Source organism: Vigna angularis, chromosome 9 (genome assembly GCF_016808095.1).
Source record: "Vigna angularis cultivar LongXiaoDou No.4 chromosome 9, ASM1680809v1, whole genome shotgun sequence".
Lineage (NCBI taxonomy): Eukaryota > Viridiplantae > Streptophyta > Magnoliopsida > Fabales > Fabaceae > Vigna > Vigna angularis.
In genome coordinates, this window is record NC_068978.1 from 7,194,822 (window position 1) to 7,209,308 (window position 14,487).

Genomic DNA, 14,487 nt, shown 5'->3' on the forward strand with positions numbered 1-14,487 from the left:
GTTAGCCCGGGCAAAAGAAGGCCCATCAAATCAACATTTGGCTAGTGGAGAAGCCTCTAGCACTGGTGAAGGTGATTATGATATGTTTGCTGACGAGGATGATAACAGTAAGCCATCTACAGATGAAAATAATACAGTTAGTCAATCTTCATCGGACGCCATATTGTGTGGAGGAATTAAGTGTTGCAACATTTAGGGTTGTTACAAAATGGATAGTACGAATGTCATTTATGGATTTCTTATCACTATTTGAAATTGTGATGATTAGGTTTGAATGTACATATTTTTTGTTACAAATCATCAAAGAAATGTTCAATAAATGACATAATCAATGGTTGAAGATCATTTGCATGTCCAATAAGTGTTAAAAAAAATTCATTAAAAAATCAATGTCATTTTGAAAGTTGAACTATCTCTGCAAAAACTTTGCTTCAACTCCCTACTTATTTGGTCTTTGCTACTAATGTTGTTTCTGTACAACGATTTTTACAAAGAATGGTTCCTTGGGCATGGAGTAAAATATAAAGGTGATAATCAATGTCTGAACATCACTTGTATGTCCAATAAGTCTTTAAAAAAAATTGGTTCACTTAAAAATCAATGTCATTTTCACAATTGACCCGTGTGTGCAAAATCTTTGCCTGAACTCCCCACTTATTTGGCCTTTGCTCCCAGTGTTGTTTCTTCATAATGAGTTTTACAAAGAGTAGTTCCTTGGACATAGATTTCAATATAAATGTCATAATCATTGCCTAAACATCACTTGTATGTCCAATAACGATTAAAAAAAAAATTTGCACTTAAAAATTAACAGCATTTTCTTTGTTGACCTGACTATGCAAAACCTTTGCCTTAAGTCCCCAGTTATTTAGCCATTGGTACCAAACACCCCTTATAAAGTTTGTGACAATTTTTTCTCTAATATTAAATTTATATTTTCACGTATAGAAAGTTGAAGGTATAGAAATAATTCAAATCATCAATAACTCGTTAAATGGATTTAAAATTTTAAACAAAAGATGAACATTGGGGCACCTATTCCTGCACCAAATTCAATAAACTGGCCGTAAAAGGTTATCATATGACGCTACAAAGGCGTACATTAACATAATTACAATTTGCTTCTTAGGAGGACCACGAAAGTCACTATTGACTCGGTGTTCAAGAATCCATATAACAATTGCAATCACAAAAAATGAGACAGTCGTAGCACACCACATATCTGCTGTAAATGGTTGATAGGACAAGCGTCCTCTGCGCGCTGGACGAGCCTCCTCTGCGCGCTGGACGAGCGTCCTCTCTGGGCGACAAGCGTCTGGATGAGCGTCCTCTGCCAGCTGGGCGAACGTTCTCCGCTAGCTGGGCGAGCGATCTCCGCTCTCTGAACGAGGGTCCACTTGCTGAACGAGCGCCCTCTGCGCACTGGACGAGCCTCCTCTGCGCGCTGGACGAGTGTCCCCTCTGGGCGACAAGCGTCTGGACGAGCCTCCTCTGCGCGCTGGACGAGCGTCCCCTCTGGGCGACAAGTGTCTGGACGAGCGTCCTCTGCCAGCTGGGCGAGCGTTCTCCGCTAGCTGGGCGAGCGATCTCCGCTCTCTGGACGAGCGTCCACTTGCTGGACGAGCCTCCTCTGCGCGCTGGACGAGCGTCCTCGCTTGCTGTTCGATGGGCGTTCGTTATCTGGTCAACGAGCGTCCGCTCGCCGGGCAACGGGCGTCCACTCGCTGGGCACAGAGCGTCCGCGCAGGTTTATTTCATCCTTCTAAGTCGCGCCGGTGCCTCTTCTCTCGCGCCCGAGCGCGAGACTCTCTGTCAAATCGCTCCCGGCGCCTTCTCTTTCGCGCCTGGGCGTGAAACTCTCGGAAGAACAGCGTCCTCTTCTTGTTGTTGACAGCCAAATGATGCGCTCCAAGTCTTTGACAGTATCCAATCCTTATTCTACTTTGAAATAAACAAACAAAAGCATCAAAAAACATTTAAACAATCAAAATTATACTTATATCAACAATTATATACCTTTCATGAGAATTAACACTAAAACTTACTCAAAAGCACAACAATTTAAGCAACAAAAACAAGTAAAATTTACACCTATCACTCCTCTCAGCCAAAGGTGTTAATTATACAACTAATCACCCTGCATGTTTTTATGCCACCAAAGATGTATAAATTGACGTACACATATCACATCTCTTGATATAGTTTCCAACAAAAAATATCACAAATCAAAATTATATTTTAACAAACAACTAAACACACATCCAAATCCACATCTATGTTTGGCACCACTTACTGTAAACAAAGGCTAAAAGATGTCAGCATAAAAATTGACAAACCACACGAAAAGATGATAAAGGAATGTGTTGTACCATTCTTCCTCCATCACACTACACCAACACAAAAACTGAAATTACATTACACCAACACAATCAACTAAAACAACAAATTGGAAATCATAACAAACATTGTCAGCATTTGTTAAACCACGACAAAAAAGAGAACAAAAAAATAATAGTCATTTACTAATTCATATAATTCGTGCCACATAAAACAACATTTTCTAACACTCATGGTACAGGAACAGAACTGGTACCTTAGGCAAAATAAGTGGGTACCTGGGTGCTAGTTTTTGCACAACAAGGCCAACTACGTCCATCACTCTCATTTTGGGGTGTCTTGTTTGTTTTCCCTCATTTTATCTACTTCTAAGTAATCTGGGAACAATTTCGTAACATTTTTTTAACATATTCGTGCCACATAAAACAACATTTTCTAACACTCATGGTACAGGAACAGAACTGGTACCTTAGGCAAAATAAGTAGGTACCTGGGTGCCAGTTTTTGCACAACAAGGCCAACTACGTCCACCACTCTGATTTTGGGGTGGCTTGTTTGTTTTCCCTCATTTTATCTACTTCTAAGTAATTTGGGAACACTCATGTTAACATTATTTCATATAATTCGTGCCACATAAAACAACATTTTCAAACACTCATGCTACAGGAAGAGAACTGGTACCTTAGGCAAAATAAGTGGGTACCTGGGTGACAGTTTTTGCTCACCACGGCCAACTACGTCCACCACTCTGATTTTGGGGTGGCTTGTTTGTTTTCCCTCATTTTATCTACTTCTAAGTAATCTGGGAGCACTCATGTTAACATTTTTTCAACATATTTGTGCCACATAAAACAACATTTTCAAACACTCATGCTACACGAACAGAAATGGTACCTTAGGCAATTTAAGTGGGTACCTGGGTTCCAGTTTTTGCACACCAAGACCACCTACGTCCATCACTCTCATTTTGGGGTGGCTTGTTTGTTTTCCCTCATTTCAGCTACTTATAAGTAATCTGGGAACAATTTCTTAACATTTTGTTAACAAAATCGTCTCCCATAAAAATACATTCTCTAGGACCCTTGGTTCACCAACATCACTGCTACCAAACCCGAATGAAGTGGGTTATTGGGTTGAAGTTTTTTGACAGCAAGGCCAAATAGGTCCATGACTACCAATCGAACAGAATTACAGCAACAATGTAAGATTAACCACAGAACTTGTATAAAAATGAGTAACAGAACAACACCAAATCCAATCCAAAAACAACATCATCCATGTATTCAACATTCATTCCACTGAAAAATCAAAAAACAAACCAACCTTCAATGAAGACGACGTGTGGCGGTTGGAACAGAGACGGTTGCCTAAGGTGTCGGTGGAACTCACAGTGCGGAAAACCCCTCTTTTTGGTCCACCTCACAGCCTACACTCCGGCGAGACTCCGACGAACCTCCAGCGGCACTCCGGGACAGGGACGGAACCACCTGGGACGAAGCGACACCTACAACGCCTCCCTAGGTTGCTGGGCCGGAACGGAGGAAACACGATGCCGTGTTCGCGTCGAGCGCTCGACGTCGGAGCTGCGGCGCCGTCAAACGGAACGGGCTGGAGGCGTTTGATCTCTCCGACACGGCCTTCAACAGTGAACGGCGGCACTCCGACAAGGACTCGGTCTCTCTCTCTCGCTCGTCAACCCTTTCTCCAACTCTCTCGTCTCTCTGTCTAGGTCACGTTTGAGCGTCTCCAATGTTCGCGCCGCTTCTCTCTCTACGAATATCATTTCAAATTTGGAACGTACACCGTAAGCTGCCCGTGCCCGTCCCTCGCCACGTCACACTTGCAACAGGTTTTCTCAGAATGCAACAGCTTTTTTTCTTTAAAACGTGGATCGCTCGAACGCTGACACGTGTGCTGTGTTCAAATGTTGTCAAATTTGGTTGTTCGAGTATCATTTTCCATGATTTAAGAACAGTTTGATTAAAAAAAACTCCACATTAGTATAGTCTGCCTTACTGGTAAAGAGTATAATACATCGGAATAAGACCCCATCTTGAAAATTTTGGTGATACATCAAAACTTGAAGAACAAAAAATGTTTTTTTTTTTTTGCATAGCATGCCACAAATATACATTTTAGAGATGCCTGAACACTATAGACGACAATTGAGAAGAGTAAGAGCGAGCGAGTAGAAGACCAAGATCCTGGCCTTTATCATTGAAAGGGAAGCTGCTACTGACAGGATCATTATTCAAAGGTTTGAATGAGAGACTAATTAATTCTGAGTGTACTCATAAGAAAGAACTGGCCTTCAACTTTGGTGTTTTCTGCTTAGCAAAGAAAGCTGATAGCACACTCTTGCTTCGAGTAGGGACTTGGACAACCTCGCGCCGATTTGGGTTGTCAAATGACCTGAATGCTGTCAACGGTTTGGAACCCTCCAATGCATCCTGCAGAATGACAATTTTATAGAAAATTCACAAACCCGCCAAGACTGAATATTAGTTAGTGCTAATCTAGAAAACTAAACAAAAACTGATCCAAATCCTTAACATTGACTTCGTAAAACTTCATTCTGTCGAATAAATCTCCAATAGAAGTTTAGTTTAGTTATTAGATGTAACCTATGTTTTCTGATCACATCCTTTAAGGTGGCTTTCCAACACACAGATATTGAACATTAATTCTTTGTCCTATCCCAGAAATGTAAACTTATACTGCACATATATTCATATAGCTACCGAAATGAGTCGCTGTACAAGTCGAGATTACTGAAAAATTCCCCAGCATATTATTTGGTGACATTCATAACAATTTAACACCTTTTTTCATTTTAACTCATGTGCAGACGAACAATTTCATTTAAAGATTAACAAACAGGCTTTATAACACTTGCAACTATTTGAAAAAACACACGTATATGAAGCGAAAGTTGACAATCAAGTATGGCTTCACCGGGCATTTGCAATTTTGATGAATATAAAATTACCTTGCGCGTACCACCTAAAGTATGAATAGGTGTACTAGATGGAGGAACTCCATTTGGAAAGTGAGTTTGTGCTGGTGAGGATTTCATCCAGGTGTTCTCTTCATTATCTACAGGCACATAACAGTGAAGTATAAGTATCTATGACTTCGACATTAAGAAACCACCATTTTTTAATCGAACTGAATTTAATTATTACATAATAAAAGGGATACAATTATATCACAAACCTAAAAGATGGAAGACTCCAGAAGCCTTGGCAGAAAATTTTGGGTTCTCGATGCTACAAAAGTAGGTTCGATATGATAATGGCATCTACGGAGTGTAGAAAACACAAAAAGCAGCAGTTTGGTAGTCTCATACTATTAAATTCCAAAACTTACTTTGGGGAGGCATGAGAAGACCCTTTTAAGGTAGACTTTGTCTCTGATGCTAAATGCCATGAAAGAGTTTTCGCTGCAGGGGTACCTAGATTTAGAACTATAAATGTTAGGATTAATGATATAAATTTCACTTCCAGAAAAAATACAGAACATGTATAAAATAACGGCAAAACTTCTAGATGGGACAACACTTTCACCAGAACACACCTGAAGATTGTAAACGGGTTCTGGTTTGAAATAGATTCTGTCTTGCATCAATCTGGATGTGTGGACTGAAATGGACCTTTTTATTGATAGAATCTAGCTTGCAAGGTTAAACGAACATATAGAACCATTAGTAAAAGCTAAAGCTACTGTTCTTTAGTTCCAACAATTACACTTCCAGATGATCATTAAAGCAGTGAGGCATACTTGGCAAAATGTAGTGCTTATGATGTCTAGGAATGAAAGCCAACAGTTGTTGCTGCCGTAGACCTTCTTTATCAGTGTAGATTTGGCAGGTAAGAAGTTTCTGCTAGTAAGCAAACATGTTATTTCAATTCCAATTGATTTGTCTGTCATAACATAGGGTATTGCTAAATTTACTTTTTTAAATGCTTTCAAGTACTCATAAAGGGAAGCATTAAAGAACTTCTCTGTTTTCTTTGAAATATATGTTTTTTTTTTCTAACTAAAAACTGAAATACTTTGTTTCCTTAACGAATGTTCCAGGGGCACTTGTTTCCTTTTCTCTAAAGCACAGTATCTCAAAAAAATTGTAATTACCTGATTTATGGTAGCGACCTTCAAATCCATGGTTGAGACATCTAATGTTTGCTGCTCAAGAAGGTCAGTTAACTTGTATGCAACCGTTCCTAGATGATCAACAGCATTCACAAGGGCTCTTACAGCATAATCTTTCAGGTTGTCAAGAACCCTAATGCGTAAATATTAATAACGTAAGGAAAATTCCATGAAGCCCAAACATAATAACATGGGCACAGGAAAGGAAATGATGACAGTGACATTCATTTGTATCAGAGAGAAAATATGGATGGAGCTCAATATTAAAAGAACTCTCCCCATTGAAACTCCTAGAAACAGTTAAATGAACAACTCAGAAAATTATTTTAAGGACATAAAATCAAGAATCCTTTTCCAGGATAATTATAACATTTATTCTTCCCAATTTCATGGTTGAAACATGACCATGCGTTATAATGAAGGAATCAATTAGAAGAAAAGTCCATCACCACACAGAAAACCGGCTAAAGAGAAATGTGGTAAGGAGGCCAACACGAACAATTGAATAAAATAACTCATTCACAAAAAGAATCCTTACATTTGTTTCTGTTCACTATGGAGATAAGATTTTTCACAGTATTCTGCAGCAGAATACAGTTGAGGCCTTAGGTTCTTAAGTTCCTGAAATGATCACAATATGAAGATTATATCAGTATTTATGCATGTTAAAACAATAACCACAACAACTAAAGAGAAACTAATCAAGCATTCCACTAGAAGATCCTCGGCTATGTTAATCTAAAAAAGTGATAAGTATTCGCTAGACCTTAACTTAATTAACCGCATAAAGTGGTACCATTCAGATCTACAACTAACCACCTTTAGACTTGACCCATTGGCTTTAGTTCAAGCCATCTCTTTTATTCAACATTTAAAGTAAAACGTAAGAATATCATAGCTTCTGTAAAACTGTAATGGGAAGAAACTAAATCTCTTACATTTTTAATTGCTACAGTCAAATCCTTCCATCAGCTTTCCCTCTTCCTGGAACTCAATTTCTCGTTTTCTTTCTTCACCATGAACTAAACTGATTAAATTATTTTAAACTCTCTTTCACTCAGCTCACCAATCAAAACATCCTGCTTTATTCAAATATAGAAACTCCATGTAAACTTACCTTCACATCCTACAAAATCATTATTTTTGTATCAAAGTCTACCTCTGAAAATTTTCAAATTATATATATCGTGCAATGGAGATGCTCTAAGGAAATCAGAGGCTAGTTAAGACGATTTTAACATTTTATCTGATTTTAAGATTGTTTTCTAAAAACCGAGAAATACATTATTTTTTTTTATTTTAATAAAATAGTGGAGTTTCCTGTTTTACTCCTTACTCTTCCCATCTTACAATAAATTCTTGAGTAAATTAATTAAAAATTAAGAAACAGAAGGGTATAATTGGTAAAAGAGTAATTAATTGAGGACTGTAAATAAAAACAAAATTTATCCAAAAAGCGGACAATTTAAAAAATCAGATGGGGTATAGCATTGCTCTGTTTTTAATGGAATAATAAGTCCTTCCTTAACAGTGTTTTATCTATCTGGCCAGCCAAATTAAAACCATCTAGCTCCGCCATTGGTCCCAGTAGCTTTACTTTTAACTAAAAAGCTAAAACAAATTTCAAGCCGACATAATAGCTTTTCTCTGCAACATCATCTAAATTTTTTTATTAATAGTTCCATCCCCTGGTTGTCACACAACACAAAAGAATCCTTATTCTTATGTCATTGTCAAGCATCACTGACTCGATAAGGCTAACTCCCAACAAGTTTTGATAACTACTGAATTAGCAATTGACACTCACGGCGACCGATTTTTCCTGCGTTAACTAAACCAGAATCGCAAAAACAAACCTAATTGAGAAGGAAACCGGAAGCCGGAAACAAAGTCAACCAAACATACCTAGATCTGAAATTAAAACAAGCAAGAGAAAAGTTAAGAGAGAGAAAACCTGCAAGGCGTTGACGAAGCTCTTGCTGCGCTCCATGGAGGCCTCGTCGTAGGTCATGGCGGAGTTGAGCGGTGCGGTTGGGCGCTCAAACTCCATTGCTGCAACGGAACCGAACAAACGCACGCTGAGAAGAAACGGGACGAACGAAATTGAGAACAGGAAAATGAGAAACTAAGAATGCAGCAGAAACGCCATTGGTGAACGGTGCTCTGATTAGTGTACAATGAATTGGGAACCGAAGAGAGAGAAAGGAAAACTAGAAGAAAGAGAGAGAGGAAAAGGAGTTGTTGTGAGGTGGTGTGTGATGTGAGTGAGAGCTTTTTGGAGTTAAGCGAAATTATATTTAATGCCGTGCCACGTGGCAGGGTTGTTGGTTGACGCCAACTTCCATTTCACTCCATTAATCTTTCAAGGTGAAAAGACACCATTACCCTTGCTTCCTCGGATGACCTTTTAGACCCGCTAGCCTCATGGGTCTTGAAGTAAATGACCGTCTAATGAATTATCTTTTTTTTCTTATACTTTTTATTAATTTTAATTTAAAATATTTTTAAAACTTAAACAAATTTTATATTTAAACGAACGAGTAATTTCATTAAGTAAATAATATATTTTTTTGTGATTTCAATGAACATGGTGGTTGTTGCAACTTGCTAGTTGCATCCACCACCTAACAACAGTACCTAACAAATTATCGAGGTTTTGGCTCATTTTGGTCTGAAATTGAAATTGAAATTGCAGTTAAAAATGTTGTTTTGTTTTAAATGAACCGATTCAGGGAAATAAAATAGATTGGTAATAGGTACATTTTTTCTTTTATCGATATTTAGGCCTTGTTTACTTGAATCGATTTATGGAAGAATAATTGAGGAGATTTGAGAGTATTTGAAGATAAAGTTTTTTATTGTTTATTTGAGTGAATTTGGAGGTAAATGAGAGTGAATTTGGAAGTAAATTTTTTTAATCTGTCATGTCAATAAAATTCTACACTAATTCTCACAAATTTTACTTCCAAATGTACTATAATTTACCTCCAAATTCACTCAAATAAACAACAAAAAAATTTATCTTCAAATCTTCTCAAATCCCTTCAATTACTCTCCCCCAAATCCCTTCAAGTGAACAAGGCCTTATTAAACGTTATAAAATCACAAGTGGCACAACTTATTAAAATGAAATTTACAACTTGTTATGTTTTTATTAAGTTGTAGCTAATAAACAAAAATCATTGTCATGATTTTAAAATAGAGTTCTACCACAATAATAAACATAATATTTTGTAGAAAAGGCACCCAAAAAGAAAGAAGTGTGTTGGTAGGAAGAGATAAGATAGGAAGTGTGTTGAGGAATAATGTAAAGGGAAAACAAAATAAATTAAAAAGCTTTCTCACTTTTATCTTCAAAAGGCAAAGAGAAGACACCATAAGTCCCATGTGTGAACTTCTCTTTATCCTAATTCTAGTACTTCAAATGGTATCAGTCTGTCATTGCCATTGACAAACAATTTATGTATAACTGGAAATTAATTCGAGTAATTTTCATTTTCTGGTTACTGAGTTAATATTCACGTAATTTGTAAATATTTAATAATAGAACACCATTTGTGTGTGTGTAAGCTGTATAGAAGGTAGAAAAAATAAGACAAGGATTTGTTACCAACTAAATTTAGGTCATCTTTCTTTTTCATTTGTTACCTAATTCATCATCACAACGCAACAAATCCAAAAACCCAATATAGTGCACGGAAACAAAACCACGTTTCAAAGTTTCAAGCTCTTCGTGTAAGAATGTTTGTTGAGATACTAAAAAAAAAAAAGCTTCCAACAGAAAAATAATAAAAAAATAATGGTAGGATGACGTTTTTACATTTATAAAAATAATAATAAAATAATGGTAAGATAACATTTTTATATTTATTTAACACACATTAAAATGATAGTAAAAAATAAATTTTATATATTTTTTAAAAAAAGTAAAAAATAAAAAAGAATAATACTGAATAAATATAAAAAAATTATGTGAGTTAAAATATTATTATTTTAATAATTATTATTTTAATAATAATATCACATTTTAATAATTCATTTTGCTTTTTTTTCAGTCATACTCTTTTATTTTCTTATTTAACAAGAAATTGTACATGCATGATAATACTTTAAATTAAGTCGTGTTGGTTTTACAAATTTTTAGGTCAAGTTTCAAAGGTAATTTTGATTTTATTCTTTTTAATTTAAATTAAAATAGTGTAAAATTACATAATTTCATAATCTTATTTAAATTGAAGTCGTGTAAAAATAAAGTTTAAATGGGGTTATAGTAAATTTGTGCTAATATAAGATGGTTCTTTAATTTGTTCAATAAAAAAAGACAGGTGCGAACCCGAAGACAAATTTAGAGTTAAATTGAAATAAGTTATTCGTGTAAATTAAAATTAAATTGCTGAAGTTCTATATTTATTTAAAATAATGATACAAGAAATTCACAACTCTGTATATTCCCGATACCACAACATCAATCTTTTTTACACATACTTTTTTCTCATTACGCGTACGTTTCAATATAAAATCAAATCATTGAGTTGGATACATATTTTAATTATATAAATATTAATAGTTTTAAAGTAATTTTATTCAACGTTAGAAAAAGGTATACTTACTATAATCACCTAATGTTGTTACAATTATGATTGAAAGGTAAGAATAATTCAGATTTATCAGTCATTCGTAGGAGATAAATGTTTTCTTCCAAAATTCCTTGGAATCCAAGGATTAATTACTATTCACCTACAACAAAATTGCCCAATTATTATTGATGAAAATCTTTAAATTATTGATGTAAAGAACACAAAAATTTAATTACAATCGTGTAAAAAATTAGAAAATATAATACATATAAAAGTAATGACGTTTAATACAAAATTAACTCATGGGTTGTCTTTCTTTTTAGTATATAACGGGTTAATGTTTTTGCGTGTGTTTTTTATTGTAATAAATATATTATATTAAAATATATTTAAAAGTTGAAAAAATAATAATAATATTTTTAAGTTTATAATTAAATTTTAACGTAAAAAAATTACTCATAATTATAGAAAGTATATATATATATAGAAATGTAAATAGTAAATTTTGTGAAAAATACAAAGAATATAATATTGAAAAAATACAGAGTTAACTCTTTAAAAATACAAAAAATAGATTATGCAAAAATATGTTTAGTAGTACAAATAAAAATCAGAAATATATTAGTCTAATGTATATTGCTAGACTCGTATATGCATCTATATATTTATCTAATATTTAATGCTAAGTTTGTCTAATCAGTATAGGGATACACTCATCTAAGGTGTATTGCTATAATCATCTAATGTATATTAATATACTTGTCTAATGTGTATTATTTGATTCATCTGACCAATTCATCGATAACTCATTTAATCAAAGTAATCCTAAACTCATCTAATCAACATATGGAATGATACGTCTAATATAATTTTTTTATACAATTTTAATTAATGTATTTGTAATCTAGACTAATGTGTATGGTTAGACTTGAGGAATATTTTTTGCAATACTCATCTAATAAGTGTATGAAAATACTTATTTAATGTATATTCATAGACTCGTCTAATAAATGCATTAACAAACTCTTTGAATATGTATTGTTATACTTGTCTCATAAGTATATGGACACATTAATATAATGTGTATGGCTAAACTCGTCTAATTAATGTATATTTAAACTCATCTAATGTATATTGCAATACTTGTTTAATCAATGGGTGAACAAACTTGTCTAATATTTATTAATAAACTTGTCTAATTTGTGTATGAAAAGACTAGTGTATCTTATTTTGTTAAACTCGTCTTATCAATGTATAGACAAACTGATATATCAATGTATGGACAAACTTATTTAATGAGTATTCTTAGACTCGTCTAATTAATGGATGAAATGACTCATCTAATGATTTTTGCTAAACTTGTTTAATTAGGATATTGATGAAATTGTATAATGGTTGTTTATTCAAACTGGTCTAAAGTGTATTGTAAGACTTGTCCAATTAATAAATGGACAAACTTGTATTGTATTAATAGGCTTATCTAATTTTTTTACAAATAAATTTGTCTAATGTATATTAATAAGGTTATCTTACCATTGTGTGTACGTTGCTCGTAGACTCGTCTAACTAGTGTCTAGACAGACTTCTCTAATGAGTATTCCAAAACTTCTGCAATAAATATATGAAATATTTCGGTTAATGTTTTTTTTATACATGTTTATTGATTGTATGGGCAAACTCGTTTAATGTGTATTGTTGACTTATTTAATTAGTGTATTGTAGATTTGTTTGATGTTTATTATTAATGTTTTTTGTTACATTTTTTTAATCAATGAATGAATTAACATGTCTAACCTTTTTTTTCTACATTTGTCTAATTATTGTATGGACAAACTTGTCTAATGTTTATTATTAGACTTCTCTAATGTTTTTATTATACTAATTGAATTAGTGTATGGACAAATTGGTATAATGTGTATTACAAGATCCGTTTAATAATATTTGTTATATTCGTTTAATTAACGAAGGAAATGACTCGTCTAATTTTTTTTACCATACTTGTCTAATTAGTATGGGTAGAATTATCCAATGTATATTATTAAACCCGTCTAATTTTTTCTAAACTCATCTAATATATATTTATAAACTCATATAATTAATGTAAGTTTAATGTATGTTTTAATACTCATTTAATGACAATATAAATATAATAATAATATATTATAATATAACTAGTTTATTAGTTTTACATTTGAAATTGAAAATAGTAAAAAATAAATTAAATAATGTAAAACAAAAATTATAATAACAAGAAGTATGATATTTTTACTAAAAGTATATACTTTCAACTTTTCAAATTAACTATTAAATACAATATTTTAATTTCTTATGTTTTAAATATAATTATTTAAAACTTTATACGGTACATTTCATTAAAGCTAATATTTATTAGACAAATTTAATTATTACATACTGTGAGACCTCGGAAAATTAAACCATAATTATCTTGTCTAAATCTCAATTAATACACTGCTGAATCACCTGTCAGCTTCCATAAATGCACCCACGCCACACGTCTAGTGCATTAAAAACGCACTTTGCACTGCATGCACGAGCGCCACGTGTCACGTTAGAAGTTTCTGAAATCAGAAGTGGGAGTGCAGGTGTCAACAGAGGAGACGCTCGTTCGTTTGGGCGTGGAAATTAACAAAACTGAGTTTTTGAAAAACTCTCTCTCACCTGCACGCACTCTTCTTCTTCCTCAGAACTCAACTCTTCATTTTCCCCACCTTCTCTCTAGAAACCTTCACCTTCTCTCTACTGTAACTCATCACCTTCTTCTCCGATCACGTTTCAGAACTGTAGAAACGTTCCTGGAGACGTGAGCGTCATTCTGGACCGAACATAATTGGGATCGGAATTGGTAAGTTCTCGTCGCTAACCGTTCGTCCATTTGGTTTCATGCGAACCCTAGTTCTGGTTGCATGCATGGGTTATAGGTCTGAGTTGTTTCTGATTTATGGTGTTTTAGATTAAGTGAAAGTTGTTGAGCGAAACCTGAGGGTAGAACGCTGTTAGAGGACGAACTAAACCTTGCTTTTTGGGAGTACACTGCTATCCAGGTAAGGGAAACTTAATAATTTAGTTTATACTTGGATGATTTTGTGCAAGCATGATAGGAATTGAATGTATGAGATGTATGCTGTTTGAGTATGCCTGAATGATCGCTGTTATGCATGAATGAATATGGTATGTACTGGTTGATACGTATGAATTGGAAAATGAATGAGTTTTGTATAGTATGAGTTGTTTAATATGAATTCTATAAAGTATGTAAATTAAATGAGGAATCTGAAATTATATGATTATGAATTGTATGAGAAATGTTGAGTTAGAATAGATGAAAAATATGAATATATAATTCTTACTATGATAAGTTGTGTTCGTCATCGTACGGTCTTATACCGTTCGGTTTCTAGTC

General features: G+C 34.0%; 1 protein-coding gene across 2 annotated transcripts; it reads right to left on the reverse strand.

Moving 5' to 3' along the window:
• Positions 1 to 4,299: 4,299 nt before the first annotated feature.
• Positions 4,300 to 8,752, reverse strand: LOC108347542 (protein ABIL1). 2 transcript variants are annotated; one of them, XM_017586855.2, is made up of 10 exons: positions 8,444 to 8,573; positions 7,428 to 7,615; positions 7,028 to 7,110; positions 6,472 to 6,622; positions 6,118 to 6,217; positions 5,914 to 6,006; positions 5,707 to 5,791; positions 5,554 to 5,606; positions 5,327 to 5,433; positions 4,300 to 4,787 (listed from the first exon to the last, which is right to left on the reverse strand). In XM_017586855.2, coding segments are annotated over exons 3-10 (750 nt in total). In that variant the 5' UTR covers positions 7,030 to 7,110; positions 7,428 to 7,615; positions 8,444 to 8,573; the 3' UTR covers positions 4,300 to 4,628. The 2 variants fall into 2 exon arrangements, with proteins under 2 accessions (XP_017442344.1, XP_017442343.1); XM_017586854.2 differs by lacking the exon at positions 7,428 to 7,615 and having other exon boundaries at positions 8,444 to 8,752.
• Positions 8,753 to 14,487: the final 5,735 nt, after the last annotated feature.

Excerpts from the sequence above, each read along its gene's own strand:
- LOC108347542 (XM_017586854.2), bottom strand. The coding sequence starts at position 8,539 with ATGGAGTTTGAGCGCCCAACCGCACCGCTCAACTCCGCCATGACCTAC. Across the intron at positions 6,007-6,117 it reads TAAGCACTACATTTTGCCAA|ATTCTATCAATAAAAAGGTC; the intron begins GTATGCCTCACT and ends CTTGCAAGCTAG. Across the intron at positions 5,434-5,553 it reads TGGAGTCTTCCATCTTTTAG|ATAATGAAGAGAACACCTGG; the intron begins GTTTGTGATATA and ends ATGTGCCTGTAG.